The sequence below is a fragment of the Manduca sexta genome, chromosome 7, assembly GCF_014839805.1.
Source record: "Manduca sexta isolate Smith_Timp_Sample1 chromosome 7, JHU_Msex_v1.0, whole genome shotgun sequence".
Classification (NCBI taxonomy): Eukaryota; Metazoa; Arthropoda; class Insecta; order Lepidoptera; family Sphingidae; genus Manduca; species Manduca sexta.
In genome coordinates, this window is record NC_051121.1 from 12,299,486 (window position 1) to 12,322,527 (window position 23,042).

Consider the following 23,042-nt stretch of genomic DNA (forward strand, 5'->3'; position numbering starts at 1 on the left):
CCAAAAGCAGCAAAGCAATTACGGTGTACAGGGCACCTCAACTTTTCGCAACGTAGACTTGTTGCGATTTATCGGCACTTCAACGAAACATGATCTACAGCCGGTCTAGTTCGGTGGAACTACGCGACCGCCCCTAGCCGTTGTTAGGTTGTTATGTGAGACGTCTGTAGCCGTCACTCAGCGTCCGCACGTGGGAGACGTGCCATTTGCATATTAATAGAAAGTAATCTATAAATATCTGATCGGGTAAAGCACTTACGTCCTGTCAATTTTTTTAAAAATATTTATCAATATTATTACTTTATTGTTGGTTTATTTACCGCCCAATTGTTTATATTTGCCGCCAAAGAATGTAAGCAATGTTGTGTCTTTTATTTAAAAGTTTTGGTTGAGTAAGTAATTACTGAACATAATAAAATTTAACACATTATAAAAATGTTTAATTTTTAAGATGTCTGCATACAGAAGATTGACTCATACCCGTATTAAAAAAATCTATCTACTACTACTCGTATTACTGAAATGGTAGGTGCTTTAGATGAATAATAAATACAACACAACCATACGTCTTTACACTAAATACAGAAAAACATACTTTGGCAACATAGCCTATTTTAATAAAAACATCCCCAAAGTCACTGAGCTGCTGTTGGTAATGATTGCTCGCATTCTCTCTGTATGTGTCCCTCAGCACACGATGGGTACTGTGTAATACAGTGCACACTGTGATTGTGGGCGCGCGTGGCGTATCGCGATCAGCGAATGAATCGAGTATTAGGGCGCGTTCACATTACCACAAGAACTTTTTATAAATTATGCTTACATTTTTCAATATCAGAATACCGGAAACATAGGTCCGTCCGTCCAAAAACAGGTATTTTAAACTAAGCAGTATATTAACTCATCAGATCAGGCACAAGCGGCACGCAAGGATCTATGCTCCGGTTTGAAAGACATTGTAGGTATTTTAATTGTTGGCTTATATTAAGAGAATTGACATAATAATATAAGGAGCATGGTACCACGTCGTAATTCAAAGTCCGAGTCAAATGAAGATACTTCTGTTTTATTCAGCTACGCGCAAGAATATTTGTTCTAATATAAACCATACATACGCTAAGGTAGTTCTCGCAACGATGAGATCCCACGAGTCATAACTCGGAGACTATGCGTGCTCACCACGTTCTGTGCAAAAAACATATCAGTAAATATGTTAAACCGCTAAAGTATGTAAACGTGACGGCACATCGGGATTTAAATATCATTTTAAAAGATGGTTATTATATACCAGTTTCTTCAGTGAAACGTAAAGGTTTAAAAACTGTATAAATATAGACGGGATTTCGAATTATTGCAAATGATTTTGAACGTAGACGCAACCGTTAAAAACATACGGCCGTAGAGTCAGATTCATGGTTGTGCGTTACGCACATATTTGTTTGGACCACTTTTAACTGACGATACCCAGGGTACGACAGCATACAATATTTTAGGTCAGGGTCAGGATTGTGTGAGTATATGCGACTTTAGGCCTAAATAATCGACCGTTTGACTTGTGATGAAATTTATAAACTTTAATAGTAAGAATTATATTCAGTTAACATTAATTAAGGACTAAAACTACAATACTTAGAGCGACTCGCATTATTTTTCTTTAGGCTTAAGATAGGAAAAATCTGCGTTGTTATTGTTTTTAGACACCAAACACATGAGACATTGCTGGCGTCTGAGATAACTTGAGACCTTTAGAAAATAGCTACTATAAATAGTATCATTAATCCTATCTTTCAATTAGAATCTCGACAAATTGTCTTATATGAAACAATAATCCTGATGACTTATTATGGGGGGCGGGGGCGGGGTGGTGCCGGCGCGGGAGGGGTGTATTAGATAAGCGCCGCTCGGAGCGCCGCAGATGTGAGATTGGGCAGGCGCAGCGCGAGGCGCCCGCATCTGACCGACACGCTCCGAACTGTATCAAGGCGTATTGGTAAGGGAAGCTTTAAATGTTAGCAAGTAATTTTTTGGAGTTTCTAATAAATATAACCAAACCGTTTATTTTAAAATCCTTACTGTTACCCCGAGCAAATTGCAGAGATTTAATCATATTAATCAATAATCTTCGGTATTAAAGTACGTGTCCTCGAAGGAGCAAACTGAAGTGTAAATAGAGTCTTATTTGTGACGTATAACAGTATAGGCAGGGCAAAAAATTAAATACAGTAAAAACAATGACTTACTATCACTATGTCGCCTGCACGTAGCCTTTTTTCTATCCAAAAACATCTTACTCGCGTAAGCTTTCAAAACAATTTGTGTTATTCAATTATTATAAAAAATACACGTGAAGTTCCACAAACTTGGAATTTGAGCGTAAAATATCACAAAGCAAAATAAATATCTACCAACGTGGGCGGAATACTTGTCTCATATCCCGGGACCGAAAGCGTAACCTTATGTACATAACATTAAAAATACAATATCGTAGATTAAAAGTTAAAATTAACCCTTTGTCCCGCACTACTCCACGTCACCCGCGACAAAGCAGAATGCACTTACAAATCGTTTTACTGTCTGAACACAGTCCCCCGTCTCCCCTCGCCCCGCGCTCGCCCGCTGCGCCTCACTTCCTCTAGTTACCCGCACGCTTGTCACATTATTTCCTGGTTTTAAATAGAAATTTTAAACTAGCTTTTGTAAAATAACTTGTTGAATGCTTAGGAAAATGATTTTCATTCAACTATGGCATTGCCCTACATCTGAGGCACAAATACAAGTTTCGTAATATTACAATTTTATCTCAACACTTATGTGAGGAGATGCAGACATTTTATAAAAGCGTCATTTTAAGATAAGTACATAATAAATGAATAAAGTATTGAAAGCCTAGTGGAAGTTTTAATTCCAACGACAAGGCTTGTATTTTTATGATTTCGGAGCGACTTGTGTCATATTTAAAATGTATTGTATCGTGGGTCCTATACTCTACAGCGACGTACACCTTCACTCGTAAAGTGATGGACTTCTCACTCCCGTATATAATATTGCTAGCAGTTTCAATCGCCAGAAAGAGTTTTCGGGGATAGAAAGTAGCCTATATCCTTCCCAGGATCTCAAACTATTTCCATACCTTATCGAAAGTCGTTGGAAAGTTATTGAATTTCATCGCACATAGACAAACAGACAGATGCGATGGGGTACTTTGTTTTAAAATATATTTATTACAACTGTTTAAGAGGAACAATTCCGTCATGTACTTACTATGTCTGCAGCGCACGCAACGGAAGCTCAAGAAACATATTTTTTCATAATTTTTACAATATTTTACATTGATGCTCCGCTCCTGTTTATCATAACGAGAGGTTATATAGCCTATAGTCTTCCTTGATAAATGGACTATCCAACACAAAGAATTTTTCAATTCGAACTAGTAGTTCCTGAGATTAGCGCGTTCAAACAAACAAACTCTGCAGCTTTATATAATAGTATATTAACAATTAATTCCCCACAGTTATGACATCTCAGCGCCTTCCCGGCGGTCAGTTTACCACCTCCCTCGTTGATGGCTGGTTTACTGCAAATAGTCTTCGTTACGAGTTAACGCTCAGTCGCCTCTCTAAATAACAATTTTTCGCCGCGCCGTGTGTTTATAACCGCGCCGCCATCGCGCCACTTCGTTTCATTAACGTGTTGAATGGATCATAACTCTTTATATTCTAGTATCATAATGAATTCTACTGTAATATTAAAAATGCCAAACATTGTGAAATATCCATGTTTTACATGTTTATTTATTTATTAGCAGTAAAAGGAGAAACCGCAACATGTATTAACGAATTAATAGCAGATTAATTTTAAACCAGAAAAGTTCGCAATAAACCGAATGCCGGTAATTTCTTTCATGCAAACGGTACTTTAGGTAAGAAAAAACTCAATCCTTAATCAAGAATTATGATGGTAAAGATTAAAAACAAATCGCAAGCCCGGCTAGTAAAAAATATATTAATTTGCAAGATAAATAGTTGGTCTGTTAAATAAACTCACCGGTGAAAGAGTATCGGTCCGGAGTTGTTTCAGTCGGCTTTAATCACCGGCGCACCGGCGGAGCGGCGGGGAGGAGACGCTAGGGATATGCTGTTACTACTCGTTTCAATTTCAAATATTCAACTTTTATATCAATTTTTATATGGAATTACTTTTGTGAAAAAAAAAATAATATTATTATGTTATATGATATATTTTTTTATTGCTTTTAATGACGTGACAAGGTTGCCTGATGCCAAGCGATACGACCACCCATAAACAGCAGAAATACCATCCAACACTTTTTTTTCCACATTACAAAGTTTTGTTTGGTATTCGACTGCGCTCGCCATCCTGAGACATGAGGTGTTAAGTCTTATTACGTCCAGTAGTTACACTGGCTACAATGTCCTTGAAACCAGAACACAACAGTGAGTACACACTGCTGCTTGGCGGCAGAACATTGCCGTAGTACCTACCCAGGCGGACTCACACATATAAGAGACCTACCACCAGTTGCGATGACCCGCAGATCGTGCCGCTATTAAGTAACAAACTCGCATCTACGCAGTGTCTTCTAAAAATGTATGAAGTCTGTAAAATCATTAAAGTAGTATTAGATTTTTTTTTATGACGGGCAAATAGTTCTTAAATTACGGGACGCAAGCGGGAATAACAGCAACACCGTGAATCGCTTTACGAGACAACGATAAACAAAAAAAGGGTTGGCTCGACATACGAATAATTGTCGATGATCACAGTTTAAATACCAACTACTCTGCAAATTTCACGTTGAAACGTAAAGTTTTGAAACGCTTTTCTACAAACTGTTTTCCGCCGGTTTCCAAATATTGGCACATTCACCGAACCACGCAGCGAATAAAAAAGGCGACTACAAATTGTTTGAAGCGCAGACCGCGGTGCAGTGCGGTGACGTCACACGCCGGTTGTGACGTGGCGCTGTGGCGGTCCCACGCGCCTTTCAACCACCATATACTACAATTTAAATCTTATTGATCCCACATATGGTTAAATTTAGCTTGAAGTTCCGACAGTTTCTTGATAATGTAAACGGAACGGAGGCTCATTTAAAATTCAATCGCATTCGTCGTAAACAAACAGCGGCATCCGCGGCATGTATATTGAAATGGCCCGCATTTTTGTACCGCCGTGCGGGCGTCGCCGGGCTGCAACACTAGTCGCTAGTCTGAAACTAAAAATAACACTTTTCAAAGACTTTCTTGCGGTTTATATTTTCGCGACATGTTGTGCGCTTTGTGTGAAGTTCGTTGATTTTTCACATATGTTATTATTAGAAATGTCCACTTATTTAATATTTTAAGAGTGCATTTTACCAGTATTCAATTACGTACATGACACATTGTAGAATACAATGAAATATTATTTCAGCAGATTTAAAAAAAAAGGATCCTTTTTTTAAAAATATATTTATTTGGGATAAAAATCAATTGCACAATCAAAATAATTGTACATTCATAAAGTATATCTTATCATGACACAAGGTGATAGATTTTTAATTACATAAACCAGAACACATAACACAATAGAACAAAGTTTAACAATCACAAAGCAAGTAGTTTACTCATTACGCAAACTGCGATCAGTGCAGTTACAGAGACAGATGCACACACAATGCAACATAGTTTGATTTGCGGCGCGAGTTCACACCGGGCGAGCTAACGAGCTACGGAAACTTTAGCCATTTGTCGCTACCGAGGACGGCGCGTGGGCCCGACACGATGCCGACACGACAACGACACGACACCGACAGAAGTTATGCCAACACTACACCTGATGTATTCGTCAAAAATATTTGCAACATTTAGCTAAGGAATATCGACTTATATTTGCGGTTCCGGGGTAAGTCATGTAGGAAAAAAAAACAAAAATTAAGGTATTTGAACTACTGTTGCTAGTCCGAATAGCAACGCCATTGACCCGTATAAACATCCAATTCCTACAATTTACAAACAATTTTAGTTGTTATCGTGTAATGAATAGGGCTTAGTGTTTATCTTCGGGCCCGGGCTGGACGAGCGGCTGTAATCCCGCTCCGTGACCAGTGGCTCTCTCGCTGGCTGCGCGCCGTTGTGGTCCGAACGGATCAACTAAACTAACAGAGGCGAATAGTTTCACGCAAATATTTGCAATATTGTTGGAGACTTACTGGCATTAAACGAGGAAGCGGGCTTTTCTGTAGCAGCATTTAATAAGAAAATATTCTTTTTATATGGCCAGTGAGTGTGGTGATGTGGTGATGTGTTGATTGTAATTGACTAATATTTATTCTCCAGCGCAATGACTGCCTGAACTAGAAGCAGTGATTGGAAATTTGTCCGAGGCTGGATTATCCAAAAGGAATTGCGGTCTGTCAAGCGACTCCTAGTAAGAAATAAGCCAAATAGTTTCTCTACAAAAGTGAAAGAGATTGTAACGGCGACCCCACACTAGAGTCAAATTAGGTCAAACGGAAGAAGACGAAAAATAGATTATGAACTATAAAGGCACTTATACATACGTACGTGTATAGAAAAACATAGGTTTGAAAGGGACCTACATACGAAGCTGCGGGTAAAAGCTTTTCACACTTTCAATGAAGCTTATTTTCGTGTCTTCCTCCTTTCAATGTTGTTACAGCACGCTAGCCGCTAAAAAAAGGAAAATATTGCGCATCAAGAAGTACTAAACAGATAGCGTTTGAAAAAAAAACATTGATGTTATTTGACATTTGTCTGATAAAAGGGTTGCTACAAATAATTGAATACTGTAAAGCTGTAGGTGGGCATTAATAATAAAACAATGGATAATGAGTAGGGATGGTTGGGTCATAATGACTAATCATGGAGTTTTAGTATCTCGTATTTGTGAGAAAATCTAAGTGATTTGATCATTTTCTTAACATCTAATGAACGTCGAAATATCGTCACAATCTTTACAGTATAAAGAAAGGGTACGTTTAATGTTTTTGCTAAACCCACTCAGTACTCGTTGTAACGTCCGCTTGGAAAATTTAACAGATTACAGCAAAAAAGTGAGTAATTTGACGCGCTAATTATAAGTAGGGATGTATCACCACGCAACACAAAGGCTCTCGTTTTCATATTCATATCATGTTCAAACGTTTTAAAATACTATACAAGCTAATGGTTTCCTTAAACGCCTAGTTGCCTAGTTAGAGTACTAGACAATATATATCGTCTAAATTGAAGTGGAATAAATTGGGAGTGTCAACCGTGAAGTTTTGGAGTCGATTCTCGGCAAGTAAGTATAATTATGGTTTCCGATTCGAAATATTTTTTTTTGTTTAGAAAAGGTTAAAGGTGTTCAATGAATAATGTATCGTATACCGCATAGTGTATGTTCGTCTTTCAATCTTCTATTTTATAGCGAAGTGCCAAAACAATAACTGTATAATTGAGTTTATTATTTCTATTAGTTACTATAAACAGTTCAGGACATCATACTCACGAGATCTGTAACAATGAATAATGATGTTAACAAAGTAATATTTTGGTTGTCATCCTAATAGTAGCAGTTCATTTAGTTGACATAAATCATAATGACGTCACGCAACTCCGAAATACAAACAACGCTCTGTCAGCCTCTGTATCGGATTTTTTTATGTTATGATTATTTTCAGTCCGAAACCTTACAATATGTAACATTATAATACTTACACACTGTATCCTCATACCTACAAACGAACATACAGAGAACCATCTCGCAGTAACTCTAATGATGTATCTAGAGTCAATAAGAAAATTGCTTACTTGCGGCTACCAAAACAGCAGTTCTCGACTAAGGAACCTGGAGCCATCTCTATTGATCCAGCCACCATGAGAATTTTGCTGATATGCCGTCGTAGACTGTAGAGAGTATGCATGTAGTGCGAGAGACAGGGCGCATTGATCTGCTGATAATTTCCCCTATTCCTTTCTTCCTCAACTCTTTTAATTGCGGGTAACCTTTTCTCGTGACTATAGCATTTCTTAACCGGCAGTCATCGAAGTATCAAATTTTAGTTCGGTATCGATGATGTGTCGATACAGTCCGCGTATACTGCGACGTCAGCAATGTTTACTAAATTCAAAACGTATTCCAGAAACGGTCGGAATGTTTTCGGCGGTCGTTTGACTCCATTCGACAAATGGGGCTACAGGACCCCGGCAGAGGTCGCATCGATCGGTTATTAAAGGCAAATGTAAAAAGTTCCGAGGCCTGCGGTCCCACCGGCTTGTTTTCTTAGGATTCCAGTAATAATCTATTAAGTTAGTTTTGTTTAAGTTGACGATACATTGCATATTTAAATGGTACACGGTATTTCATAAATGTAACGAATATTTGAAACAGGTATTTTGCTTGGTAGAACTTGATTTTGCAAGTGTATAATGGTGAACCGCGTGCTGTTCGTAATTACAAGCACTGCAGTATAGAATGTGCTGCGTTAATCACTATAAGAATATAATGCAACTCAAGGCTAAGACAGTGGTAGGGTATATTTTATATTCGCCCGGATAGCGATCACCATACACAAGGTGTTGAAACCTGCCACAGTGGCCCACGTAAGTGTGACACATTCCGGTATCAGCCTGTGTATATCCAATTCCAACAGGCCGGCATAATTGTGTCGACTGTCGAGGGGTAATCATCTGTCGTCATTCAACATTCTATTGAACCCCACTCCACTTACCATCAGATGCAGAGCTCTTTGCCGTGCTTGTAAAAATAGATAAGGGCACAACTACAGTCTACATTTCGCAAGGCTTATATTAAATGCATTCCATGATGGGATAACGGACAACTCTAGCACCTTGCGGTTAACAACTTAAATATTTGCCTCTACACCTATTGAGCAATCCTCAAACGTTAACTAAAACTTTCGTCATTTCTTTATATAGAAACTTATTTATGAGAATACAACAGTGCTTGAACCTATCTTGGCAGCCGAAAGGGACAAAACAGAAGTATCTACATACAGACATTCACAGGAAACCCTTCACTAAATGGTAACAAAAATAAACAAAGTATAATTTTCTTCCTCGAGGCGTTATTGTCCGGAACCTTTTACCAAAACATACGAAAGAGCAATTATGAGACCGAGGCAGAGGACAGACAAATTGGCTTCCTTCCGGTGCGCGATACCGTCGGCAAACAATCAGGCGAGCCGCGCGGCGAGACGGAGCGGCGCGGGGGACGGGTGGCGTCAGTAGGGTGCCACTACACAGTTACAATTTACAAACCATGTATTTGTTCTTTAATGCTTGGTAATTTTAATAACTTGGATAGTAATTGAACTGCATTTTTTCATTAAAATTAGGAGAACAACCTGAAACAATGTTTATGACGTCTGACTACAAAATAACATAATTTTTACATTAAAGAAGGACTACCTGTAGTGCCTTGAATCATTGGTGCAATAATACAAATAATTTTCAAATTCAAAAATATTCAAAGTGTAACAAAGTAATTTAAAAATTATCAATATCAATACCTTTCTTTCTTTCATTAAAATTTACCCTACCATCCTTAATATTCATATTTTGCAAATAATAGTGAACCCTAGCCAGCGGCGGCCCGCGACGAACACGCGCCGCCTGCGTCTCGTCACGTCACGTCACCACGCTCATCTCACGCGTTACGCACCACTATAGACTACATCCGGGTAACATTAAAAGGGCAAAGACATAAGATGTTTTTATTACATTGATACGTTGTCCGAGCTCAATACTGGCAAGACGAAAGTAAGGTAATTGCCCGACTTAACGGCCAATGAGCGTGCGGCACTAACATTGTTACGTAACTGTCGATGTATATATATCATTTTCTAACGAATGTATGCTGCATGTTCATATGTACAGGAACGTGAATATAGCAAATAGTGCGCCGTTTTTATGTGCCATTTTGTTAGTGTATGACGCGTCTATTTGTAAAACGTCATTGGCTAAGACTGCGTGACACTCAGGAGTCATGTCAGCATGCCAATGATAGTGTCACAGAACCAGTGAAGTCATTTCGGCCTGTTAGTAAAATATAAAATTTATGTTTGAATTCATTGACTACTGAAGTTTAATTATAATTAGAAATACTTTCTTAATCTCATCATTACATAAAATGCTATAATATTAAAGTACTTCTATAAAATATATTAAAGAGAATGGTGTCTGATGAAGACAAGGCCTGTGTATCAGGCCACCCGGTTCTTAGCTCTTGGAAGTATAACAAAGTAACAAAATGTAGATTTTAGGTCAGAGAATAAAGACTAGGTATGAATTATAATTATAAATTCGTTAACATACGTAAAGCATAGATATTTGGCAACATTACACATCCTTTACATATCGCGATAATGTGCATTACATTAACCCACCTTCCCAGAATCATTGCCATTTCACTTCAACAAACGCTTCTGTGTACTTAGAATATGGAAAAAAAAACTCACACAAGACAATATCGTTTTATTGGGATTAATCTCAGCTAACAGAAACATCATCATGTGTCAATCTTTCAGTGGTGAAAGATTAAATTTTCCGATACGAATCTGACACAAAAAAAAGGTACTAATATGCATAAATGCGGTCTACAAATCGTTCTAATTATAATTATTAGATCTACATAAATTCTATATAAAGGGAAGCTAGGAGGAATCGAATTATATGGACACTCCGCCACGGCAGCCTCTCAACACTAATACATGATGATGCATTAGTCTCTCGGTAAATCGCAAATATTAAAATTAAACGATATCGACGCGTGAGTCGCGTTTTATGGATCACTGTAAGGGGGGCTGTATAGCAGCGAAATGACTCCGTAATTTAATGATAAGGAATCAAACAGCGGGTCATCACTCCGTCATTTGTTGATAAACTACAATATAACGAAATTATCTTTATCAGTATTATTAAGATTATTTATATAATAGTAATATATGTACTAGTATTTATACGATATAAGATTATGAATGAGAATTTATTTTATTATATAATTATGTCAGTTATTATGGGATAAGAATTTATATTGGAGTTTATTTTTGATGCGATACACTTCTCTATCACAAGAATATATTATAATCTCTGTCGCGAGGGGAAGTACTAGCGCTACTGTCTACCCCTTCGTTGGATATGCGTGAGCTAAGTTTATAATAAGATTATTATTGATGCACACAAATATAAGACGCTTATATTGAAACTTTGGTTACGATTACTGAGCGTTATGATATTCAACATGTCATGTGTTGTTGTCAAGAGCGCAGAACATTACCACGCAGATGTACTTATAATCATGTCAGAAGCATACGAGACACTTTCTCGTCTCATCACTCAATGAGTAATATAAAACGGTATTGTTGCAGGATGCTGTCCCTACTGGTTCCGTTATGGGTGGTGGCGTCGGCGCTGTCGGTGCTGTCCGGCGCGCTGGGCGAGCCGGAGCGGTCGGGTCCGGTGGCCGCGCCCGCGCCGCCCGCTGCACTTGAGAAGAGATCCCCGCACTACGACTTCGGGCTCGGCAAGCGTGCTTACAGCTACGTCTCCGAGTACAAGCGGCTGCCCGTCTACAACTTTGGACTTGGAAAACGGTACTTACAAAAAACACACACACTTACTCAAGTTACTTATCCTCGAAGAGGTACGCAGAAGCTCAACTAATACATTCCTTTGTTTACCGTTCACATTCCATCCCAGATGTGTTAAGCGGAAAGCCTATCGCTATTTCGGGCACAAATTCCAGTCTTAGCGCTAATACTAACCAAAAAAAACAATATCACATGATCCAATCCGGGTATCAAACCCAGGACAACAGAATTACTCTACAGAGGTAGTCTAATCACAAAAGTTTGGCTTAGACGCGATTTTGGATAGGTCAATATAATTATGATCTTCAGGAAACGTAACGTAGAATTAGTTACCTACTTTGTCGTAGTAGGATGAAACTCTATTGATATGTACTCTAACCTAAACGAGGCCGTGTTTCATTGCGGGGCGGTCAGCGGTCGCCCAGCGCTGAGTTACGCGTCGGCTGTCTCGCATTACTTATGCAAATAACCACACCGTGATTTATTATTGCTGTACCGATATGATAACCTGCATAGTGCAGTGGACGATGAGCCGGTTATGAAGCGACAGCCTACGGGTTTAATATCTATACCTTAATCTTGTGATTGCCAAATTGTTCCTAGTCTAGCTGCTGGGTATATATAGTTTCTGACATAAAGCTTGTATCCTAAGCCGGGATCAGTACTAAAGACTGTGTTCAGTATATTTTTATTGTTTCTTAACCTTATCAATATATCTCCATAGATGTTTGCAAAGATGCCATTAATACATCATACATTACACGGGCAGTGTCAAGGATTACATTGTCAGCAGACTAGTCCGTTTCCAAACCTTAAAGTTTAATTAGGTAATAACCACACTATAAATAATATGTAAGCCCCAAACAGTTTACGAATTAATAACTTCAATCAATAACAAACGATTTCTCTACTGGTTCGAACTCCGGGCGCCGATCTAACAAGTTAAATACAACACCACCTCTAGAGACGAATATTAGCTTCCAAAATCCAAACTAACTTACTAAACGTCAGCTAATACCATAATATACACACAACTGCGAAGACTTTACAAATGTAAGCAGCTCGGGGCGACGCTATATTTAATGAATAGTAAATACTATTTGAAGGTTACGTAATGTCTTTAACTACATTATACTAATATTATAATTATTAATACGTCTTCTCTGACTTGCCCTACAATTTAGACTGAAAAACGAAAAAATAAACTCACTCCACGCTCTTTATTTCAAATGGAAAGATTAAATATTAATTTTAATTTCGCCAAATTAAAACTTCTTATATTACTTTGGACGATGTATAGTCGAAGTGGTCGCCGGCAGCCAAACGACATTTTTATTATTAGGCACACTATATTTTCAGATTCCATTTCTCTCGTTCAGACCACAGGTTAAACCAACTTCCCTGCATACGTGCTACAACGATCTTTTTTACATTAGAAATTTAAAAAGTAACTGACTATCGATTCAACGCTCGCTAAATATTACAAATATATGTCAAATTATTTTAAAATTATATATAATTAAATATAAGATGAACTGGTGAAGCTAGCACCAAACGTGAATACCAATACATTTGCAAATCTACTTCTGAAAAAAATATTAGGGAATAACATTACATCGCTTTAATTTAGGGAGTTGACGGGTCACCGATAGAAAGTGTTGGACACGTTCTACATAGATTAGGGCCTGCTGGATTAATAATAGTAAATCCAACCAAATATACATTCTGACCGTACACTACGGTACAAGCTCTGTAGATTTCGGTGACCACAAGACCGGACACGACACAACTATTTGCTCATCACTTAAAAATTTATCTCAACAGGATTTAACTCACTAACACACACTAACAACTTATTGCGTAGCCAGCTCATCGTCTGAAGAGCCACGTACGCTGCCGATATATTTCCTCAACATGTATCGGATATTTGCACATAATATTTTCTATATGGCGGGCGTTGTTTTATTAAAAGTACGATTGCAGCGCTGAAGTCTTAAGTTCGAATCCCGGTTCGAGCAAAGTGATATGGAGTTTCTATATCAGCCCGGAATCTGAAATTGTGCTCAGTAAATGGCAATAGGCTTCCACCGTGAACATAATATAGCTGGTGTGTTGCACCTCTGTCTACCCCTGAAAAGGAAAAAGCTCATAAAAAGCTACAGACATACAGAGCGTTAGTCTGTAGTTTTTTTTTTTATCTAAAGTGGTGCTATAGAAACATTGAAAGTATTTAACAATTGGTCACTTCTGTGAATTCCTAATAATCAGCTACTATTCTCCGTGCAGGTCCCGTCCGTACTCGTTCGGCCTCGGCAAGCGCTCGGCGGAGGAGGATCAGCCCGAGGAGGTGTCTGACGCGGAGCACGTCGCGCTCGACGATCTGTTCGACCAGTATGACGACGAGACACCAGGTAATACAACAATCCTTTTGCTTAACCGACTTCAAAGAAGAAGGAGGTTCTCAATTCGACTGTTTTGTTTACCTCAGAACTTTTGACTGGGTGAACCGATTTTGATGATACTTTATTTAATTTTAAAGCTAGTGCTTCCCGTGTGGTTCCGTATAAAATTCATCGTTGTTGGACTTTTGACTTCGAAGATACATTAGAAAACTCTCAACATGATATCGTCAACTATGATTTCCTCAACGTATACTGACTTTTATTAACACAAGAAGCAAAAATTTGACTTTTTCACAAAAACTTATAGCGCCTTCAAAAACCACTAAAGACCTTAAAAAAAATTAACATTACCTATATACTGGTTAGCAATTCTGGAGTCGGTGACTTATTAAAATTGCTTGTTAAGCTAGATAAATACATGAACAAATGTAAACTCTGATGCATTGTCATCATGTTGTTGTTTTAACTGGCAACACTGTCAAAATAAATGTTTCAATAAATTTCTGTCCAATCATTCAATATTTCGCCCTATAAAACCAACAGCCGCTACCAATTGAAATAATCATCAGCGCTCATTGTTAATAGGATTTGTATTCCGTGAACTTCTTTGTGGTTAAATGTTTTATTGAAATATTCCTACTACTTACCTATTTCAACAGAATTCTTTAGGAAGTTTTTATAGCAGATAAGTAGCTTACCGACAAGTAATTACTGAATCGATTTGAATTAAGAATAAGTACTAAGTGCATACTAATTTTCGTTGCAGACGCTTTATATTTTTCTTTTCAGCTATTACATTGTTGACGAAAGAATAATTAAAAATACCAAATGGTAAATAAATTTCTTTTGCAAAAGTAATAGCATTGCGTTAATTAAATGAATCTTAAGCACGTATCTTGTTTGCGCAAACTACCCACAATTTAATTATTTTAAATAATTTATGGCACTCGTAACTTGAGTCTACAATTTGAATTTGTCTAGAGATTTTATGATAATTAAGTTATTCCATTTCTCCCGGTCTAGCCGCCGCGGGACTTTACAAAAAATTATCCAACTACCCTCAAATATACTCAATGTGAAACATGTTTTCGCGAATATCATCTCCAGAGAGGGCGCGGTGAAAAGTAAAAAGTTTGAGGCGAGAGGTTTTACATTATGTTTCATTTAACGTGTTATAAGTTAACACATTTATCAATTCACGCTATCCCGAGGGACGCGTGCAACAAGTGTACTCACAGTTTGTCGAATACAATTAGGGCGAGGGGTGTGGGTGCTGTATGGGACACAGTCCTCAACACGTATAATATTTGTGCAAACTGACTAACTCCCATAGAGCACCAGGGTATGAGATATATGCATTTTTATGTTTGATTCTAGAGCCACAGAGACAAATTATCTAATAGTAAAATATTTGTTGAAGTTTCAAGTGCTTTCAGACCATTAAATATTTCCTCATCGAGCTATCTTAGTGTGGGGTTAGAACTTATAAACATGTATGTATTGTACAAACACACACTCATATATACTTACGACTATATCCTTGCAGGGACAGGCAAAGGTACAACTAGTGCATCAAATTGTCGTCACGTGTGCTCCAACTGATACGATCCGACGGTAGGGCCGAATCTATTGCCATAAATCGGCTAGACGGGTTTTTGTTTATGTATTGTAATCAGGAACATATTCGAAACATGTACAATTGCTCGGCTTATAATATTTGCTTTGACTTCGTATCCAATAGGTATATTACTATTTATATGTTACACTCTATTAAGCTATATATATTCACCGTCGCTCGTCCAAATAAAGAAACTATATAGTACCGGACTATAGTTAGTAGTGAACACACATTCATTCTATATATAGTGTGGCCACAGAGGACAGAGGTCGTGTCCCCAACACACAATAATTATTGAAATACCACGCTTACAGTTCCAGCTATTGAGAAAACATTTGACTGCCTTGATGGCGTAGTTGTATTATATGCGGGGTACGACTTGCGCTCTACAGTCTCCGTTTCGAATCCCGGTAAAGTCATATTAGGTTTTCTAGGTCTAGAATTTGTGCCTGATATTGCAATAGGTTCGCCTGCTATCGAACCATAGAATTAACTCAGCAAAAAATAGGTGCATTTGTTGCACCTCTATCTATCTCTTCGGGGATACAAACCGTGTGTGTGTCAACCTGATTTCTAGTTTTATGTTTTTTCCTCATTTTTTCTACCTTATTTATCGTGTACGTCACGATGTATTTAAGACGAATAAAATATGTTCTCTTTTTTTCTTTCTTTCAATATATTTTGTCGATGCCTCAAGACGAATAATTCCAAGGACCTAATCAAAGAGGGATCTTTTGTTTCAAAACAAACGAACGCGCAGTCTTAAAGTAATTAAGTTAATATGTTTAAATTAAATCTCGTTGTCAACTGTTTACAAAACAATTCACTTACCGAACCTACTAACTCGTAAATTGTCTTCGTTTGACTGGTCTGGGCGCAATTGTACAGTAAAAATTAAAAAACTTCAGTTCTCAAAGAAATTATAATCAAATAAGTACTATTTTATATGCAGGTGGGTCGCTTTATACTAAATGTCGCTACCATCTATAAATATCCACTATTTTAAAGGCTTCGTGAATGTGCTGACAGAATTAAAGGAATAGGATTTACTAGCCAAAAGGGTTTATTTTTGCTCTCCAGCTGTTGCTTCACGGCTCTATGTGAGACCGTGCTCAGTGACCATGACCAGTTATTATAGTGAACTCACCATTCGCGCCGAGATACTCATAGTATAAAAAATACATCAGTTAACGCTTTATAATATTTACATTGATTTTATACTACATTAATTTAGTTGAACGTTGGTAAGCAGGCCGTTAGTTGTATCATCTTTAACATATAATTTCCAATGTAGTCAGATTCAAAGACTTGTATAGAGCCACCACTTCTATTTCTAGTTGATATGAAACATTGATAAATGGAAATGTGTCGCGTTGTTGAAATCTGTAATGACGTACTTGTCGATGCTACCCTCTCTAATGACGTGATGTCTCGCGGCAACGAGTAGTGTCATATGGAGGTTGGTCTACAAGAAATTAATATTAAATTTATGAACGGTTCACCGCTATCAGGGACTTACTGTAAAATATAAAAAAATTACGAATGACACTAGTCCATTCCCCTCCAGCTGACACCTTATTCTCAAGACATAGATTTTTCTCTGACATTTGTGATGTTTGTAAGCATTGATAATCGGGCAAATGAAGTTTATTATGTCACTAAGAAATGTTAACATATACCTTACTTGTCGCAGGATACGAAGTAAAACGCGCGCGCCCCTACAGCTTCGGTCTCGGCAAACGTTTGGCGGAAGACGAAACCTCGGAGGAGAAGAGAGCTCGCATGTACGACTTCGGACTCGGGAAGAGACTGCCCATGTACAACTTCGGCCTGGGGAAGCGAGCCAAGAGCTACAACTTCGGACTCGGCAAGCGCCTCAGCAGCAAATTCAACTTCGGGCTCGGGAAGCGCGAGCGGGACATGAACCGGTTCCGCTTCGGGCTGGGCAAGCGGTCGGAGGGCGAGCTCCCCGCCGCGCCCGCCGCCGCACCCGCCGCCGCACCCGCCGACACCGACAACTACTTCGACATCTAAATAGTTTAACACAGCATTGATTTTATATGAGAACAGTTGCGTGGATGTCAATCGACTACAGTATTAAGATACCCTCTTTGCTAAAAATAACCTACTTGTAACGTAGTGATAAGTACGAGATTCTTCATGCTGTCTTTGATCTCTTTCATGTAAAAATTAAGCGACTTTGTGAAAATATCAGTAAATTTTCACGAGATGAAAACATGTGTCTGGTATCTTTTATTTTATACTGTACTCAAATTATTGTAAATACAATTTCATTCCAATTGAATAGGCAGACATCACTGATTTTAGTTGAAAAAGATTTAAGGAATGTTACATGAAACATATTATTTAAAATGAAGTTATGTGAAATTAAACTAATTAACAACGTGCCATAAACCAGTGATTCCGTAATCACCAAATGTTTGTAGTCCACGTAAGTTTTCTCACACGAAATTAATTAACTTAAGGTTTCCGACTGCGAATAATTTCTATTATTATAAGATGTTTCTAATAACAATTAGTGATTTTAATACCTTGTGGTATATTCTAAGAATTGCCCGTTGTGTCCCTAATGATTTATTTGTAAGGTAGGTGTTGTGGGCGTGACGTGGAACGTGCGTGCGACGTGCGTGGGACGCGCGTGTGACGAGCGTGCGACGCGCGGTGAACGTGTGTCGATTGCGGCGTGTTGTCTTTGTTCTTCAGATGTTTAGTAGAGATTAATTTTGTAAATTATTGTTAAACTTGTAGTTACAATGCAGTTGCATTGACTATGTAATTACAGTATTAAGGTGGAGTCGCGCGTCTGTATAGGGGGCGCTGTGTGTGCCAAATCATGTCTAAAAGATTATTTTAGTCAAATGACCGCTTATGATACACTTTAATATCGGTTCTTTGCCGCAGTAGACTATAGTCTTCACAACTGTTTCACTCCGATTGAAATCATTTCGGAAATTCGATTTTTCTCTTTGATCCCTGTCTAAGAATTGTTTTCGGATTCGTGGAAATAATCACACTCTGAATTTCTTTGTCTATTAGCTGTTTTCCGCAACCTTAATTTGAATTAGGAGAAAATGAACATTACGCGATCAAACTCGCGTCTTGGATCTTTGAACGTTTGAGTGATGTAATTTAGTTTATTTTGTGAGTTTATTTAACAATATAATCGTATAACAGAGACGTTTTGTATACTTTACAATATTTTTAGATTATAAAACTGTTTTTGAAAGCGGTCTCTTATGAAAAACATTGTTATTTTGCCACAGATTTCATAAAAACAAGTTATATAATTATGTAAAGCAGCCACGATACTAGCGGCGACTCCACGAGAACTAGTCATTAAGATAAAATAAGTTTGATTAAGACTTAACTAATTCGTTGTTTAAATGTAATCATTACATATACAATCAAAGTAAATTATATTAAATAAATAATAGTGAAATTGCATCATTTGTTGTTATCATTTAGTCTCCCTTCAAGCCACACATGAGAGTCGACAGTCCTTGTCAAAATATAAATTACGTTCGGTAAAACCATGCCGAATTTCATAAGAATAAGATCCTCATACATTTTTTCAACGGCATGACAAAGAGACCCCACTGCACCTGATGATAAGTGAAGTAGGGACCAGATAGAGTGTTGACTCGCGAGAAATGGCCCTCGCCAGTCGATACAATTATGCCGGCATGTTTGACACTGAATATGCACAGGTTGATCTTGGAATGTGATACATTTACGTGGACCATATGGCGGGTTCTACGCCTTGTGTTGGATTTATGTGAGCGGATACAAATATCCTTCTAGCAGTTACTTTCTAATTGTTCTACACAAGGAACAAAGCGACCTCTCAACCAATAAATGTAATATTTATTATATCAAACATCTTTATAGATAATATTATCAGTCCTGTATTATAGGTATACGTACTGTTCCACTACTGAGCACGGGCCTCTTGTACTACTGAGAGGATTTAGGTCTTAGTATACTGGCTCATTTTGACATCGCGTTACTAAATGAAACCACATACTTATTTACTTGGAAATAAAACTTTACAATAAGTTACTTGAGCCTAAGGTGTAAAATAAAAAAGTTTAAGTTTCAAACAAAATAAATATTAATAAAAAGTAATTTTAATTTTACGCGCCCTAAAGCCATTATTACTACTCTAAGAGAATTCGTTGCAGCAGCAACATAATACTTTCAGTCAGAAATACACCCACGTACACGCCATATTCGCATTAAACTACAAAATAATCAAAAAATCTGAAAACTAAAACCAGGATTTTTCGTGATAAAATTAGTTATTAATAGATGATTTTTGGCACGATGTCTGCAATGGTGAAGACGAGTATGTGGTTTCATTTAGTAACGCAATGCCAAAATGATCCTGTATTGTATTCGCCTAGCGCGAGTTGGCAAACTTCAGATACCCATTCAGATATTCTCAGAAAGAATTCTTACCTTCTTACTTTTTCGTATCTAGGTTCATTCACGAGCAAGACTAAGAATAATAATTGGTAAAACAATACAGTATAAACACGTAAATTTGAAAAGTCAAGGGTATTTGTAATGATTTCTTATGTTTACCTACGCGAATGTTAGACATTAAAATTAAACTATAATCATTTTGGGATTTTATCGCGGTTTTAAAGATATCTGGATTTTGAAACTATTGACCTTCGTCTCGGCTGTTTTGTTCCATTCCTAACTAAGCCATCGTGCAGTTCAAACATGTTTATATAGTTTCTTTTTAAATAGGCGAGCGAGCTACTATGTATATTTGCATGGGTGGATACCGGCTACACATTGGAAGTTCGGACTAGATACTAATCTTTACTATGCCTACAAAATCTAAAGATTTCATTAAACCGTAATCGAGAGCAAAACGGCAGATGAAATATAATACCCAAGACCAAAGAAATAAGACGCCGACAAACACCGGCAAAAAATATTCCGATCTCACGGGAACGAAGTTACTTAAATGTCTAATGAAGCACGTACTTAATAATAAAATACTATAATAATGCCCAAATATTTAAAGCGTATGACAGCTGCGAAGCACTCTTAGTCCCAGCTCAGGCGATACTCTACGTGACTTATTAAATAGTTGCATCTTTGTTTTCTTCTTTATACAGGGTTATTTTAACATTCTGTTACTAAATGAAACCACATAATATTCGTCTTCATCTTTGCTGACATTGTGCCAAAAATCATCCATTAATAACTAATATTTTCACCAAAAAAACCTGGTTCTAGTATTCTGATTTTTTGATAATTTTTTAGTGTGGGTGCATTTCTGACTGAAAGTATGATGTTAACAATGCAACGAATTCTCCTAGAGTAGTAGTAGTGGCTTTACGGCGCGTAAAATTACAATTACTTTTTATTCATATTTATTTTTTTCGAAACTTACACTTTTTTATTTTACATCTGTGGCTCAAGTAACTTATTCTAAAGTGTTATTTTCAAGTTGATAAATATGTATCTATGTAAGTACATGCTAGTGGTAGGATATCTGAACCTACTCCACTTATCGACAGGTGCAGATAGGTAACTACGTTCACATATAAATAAATACATTGATTTGACCAGTTCCTTTAATTATTTCTTTTATTATTTCGTAACATAGCGTCTCTTCGCTTATAGCAGCAGATATGAGCTATACACGGCAATATCCTGGTTTCGATTCTCAAGCCTTACAAAATTTTGTTCTTTAACCCAAATTTGTAACTGTTCGGAACATCTTGAGGAAAACGTCCACTCCACTCAGAATAGACTTGAGTGGACTAAACCATTCAATACAGAATAATAAGGACGAAATGAGCCCAATAACAAATCAATCTACGTTTGTAACGAGGCGATGTAACAGCCGCCGCCGAGCCGGACAAATGTGTTTTCCGACCTCACTAACTATTTGCGTTGTTACATAATACATTATGCCGCATTTGTGATTTATTTTTCAATAAAAGAAATAAATTTATTTCTAATATACACAGATTAGAATACATTTAAGAGATATAATTACCATATAAAATTTACTATGAATTAATTTAACACCTGTTTTAGCACACGCGAACAAACAAAGGCACAGTTATTTTATATATTGTAATTTACAAATTAACTACAAAAAATAATTTATTCTTTACTTACACAATATTATTGTATGCGATTCCAGAATTTTCAAATTAGTTACAGTAGTAGTTCCTATTGTGCAAATTCATCAATGAAAGTGTTTTAATACATTAGGTACGTTGTGGAAATACTAATTATAATTTTAAGTTTTAAAATTTATTACATTTGATATCGACTGCAGTACTGTGGTTTTGAATTCGATTCTTGGATTGGGCAGTGTATGTAATATTGGATTTTTCTATCCTGTATCAGCCCGGAGTTTGTAAATGTGTCCGACATGCACACTCACTATCATATCATGGGATAAAATACACACAACGGGAAGTGGGTGGACCAGGTGCGCATCTGCCTACACCTTCTGGGATAATAAAACTGTGAGTGTGTATGTGTATTACAAAAAGGTATAGCATCACACTTTATCCCCTTTTCCGGGGTAGGCAGAGGTGTAACTCCTTAACGCGATAGTCGTATTGTAAGCGAAACACAACTTCACCACCGAGATAGTCTATTTCTATTAACACAAAAACGCAAAAAATAAAAATTTTGCGACCTTCAAAAGCCACTCAAAACCTAAAAATAATTTCACATAACAGGTTCACCGTGCCTTACGATCCGGCGTTGAACCGCTCAGAAAAAATGATATTATCAGGCGACTGACAGGCCCTGTCGCTAACCATAATATGTATTATTATACGACCTCATATGTAATTTATTATGTGCAGTAATAATATAAATAAATTATAAATATTTTATCACTGTCGACCACTTCCCTTGTTACTCGAGACTATTCTAGTCCTCACTAAGTTAAGCCGCTTATTCAACCTTAATTATTATAAAAAAAAATACAAATCAAGGAGTAATTCATCGAGTCATGTGTAGTGCGCGCGATGTTGATATCTCTCTCAACTATTGCCTCCTGCTTAGCCCTATGTGGGTTAGAATGTCTAGTAACAATATCCTTTAAAAACAACTGTGGACTCTACTGAAAATTTCTTTCTTTATGCGGACCCACTGGACTTGCTGATAGGCGGTGTGGGTCCATATGTAATGTTGACTCATGGGAGATATTTCCTCTCCAATCAACACAATTATGCCGGCCTGTTTGAAATCAGATAAATACAGGCCGAGCCCGGTGCGCTACACAATGAAGGCTATTATGGTTTTAAAACTGAAATAAGTTGTCGCTGCTTGAGTGTATAAAGGTATCCTAGCACTAGGTAATTGCTGCTAACGTCATGCGCAACAATGCTGAGCATCA

At 37.4% G+C, this 23,042-nt stretch overlaps 1 protein-coding gene across 1 annotated transcript in view; it reads left to right on the forward strand.

The window, feature by feature from the left end:
• LOC115449048 (allatostatin-A) overlaps nt 1–19,102 on the forward strand; it is a 53,144-nt gene extending 34,042 nt beyond the window's left edge. Inside the window, exons 2-4 of the mRNA XM_030176739.2 lie at nt 11,393–11,617; nt 13,901–14,025; nt 17,328–19,102. Coding sequence (XP_030032599.2) covers nt 11,394–11,617; nt 13,901–14,025; nt 17,328–17,668 — 690 coding nt within the window. The 5' untranslated portion in view covers nt 11,393 and the 3' untranslated portion in view covers nt 17,669–19,102. The remainder of the gene's footprint in view (nt 1–11,392; nt 11,618–13,900; nt 14,026–17,327) is intronic.
• Nucleotides 19,103–23,042: the final 3,940 nt, after the last annotated feature.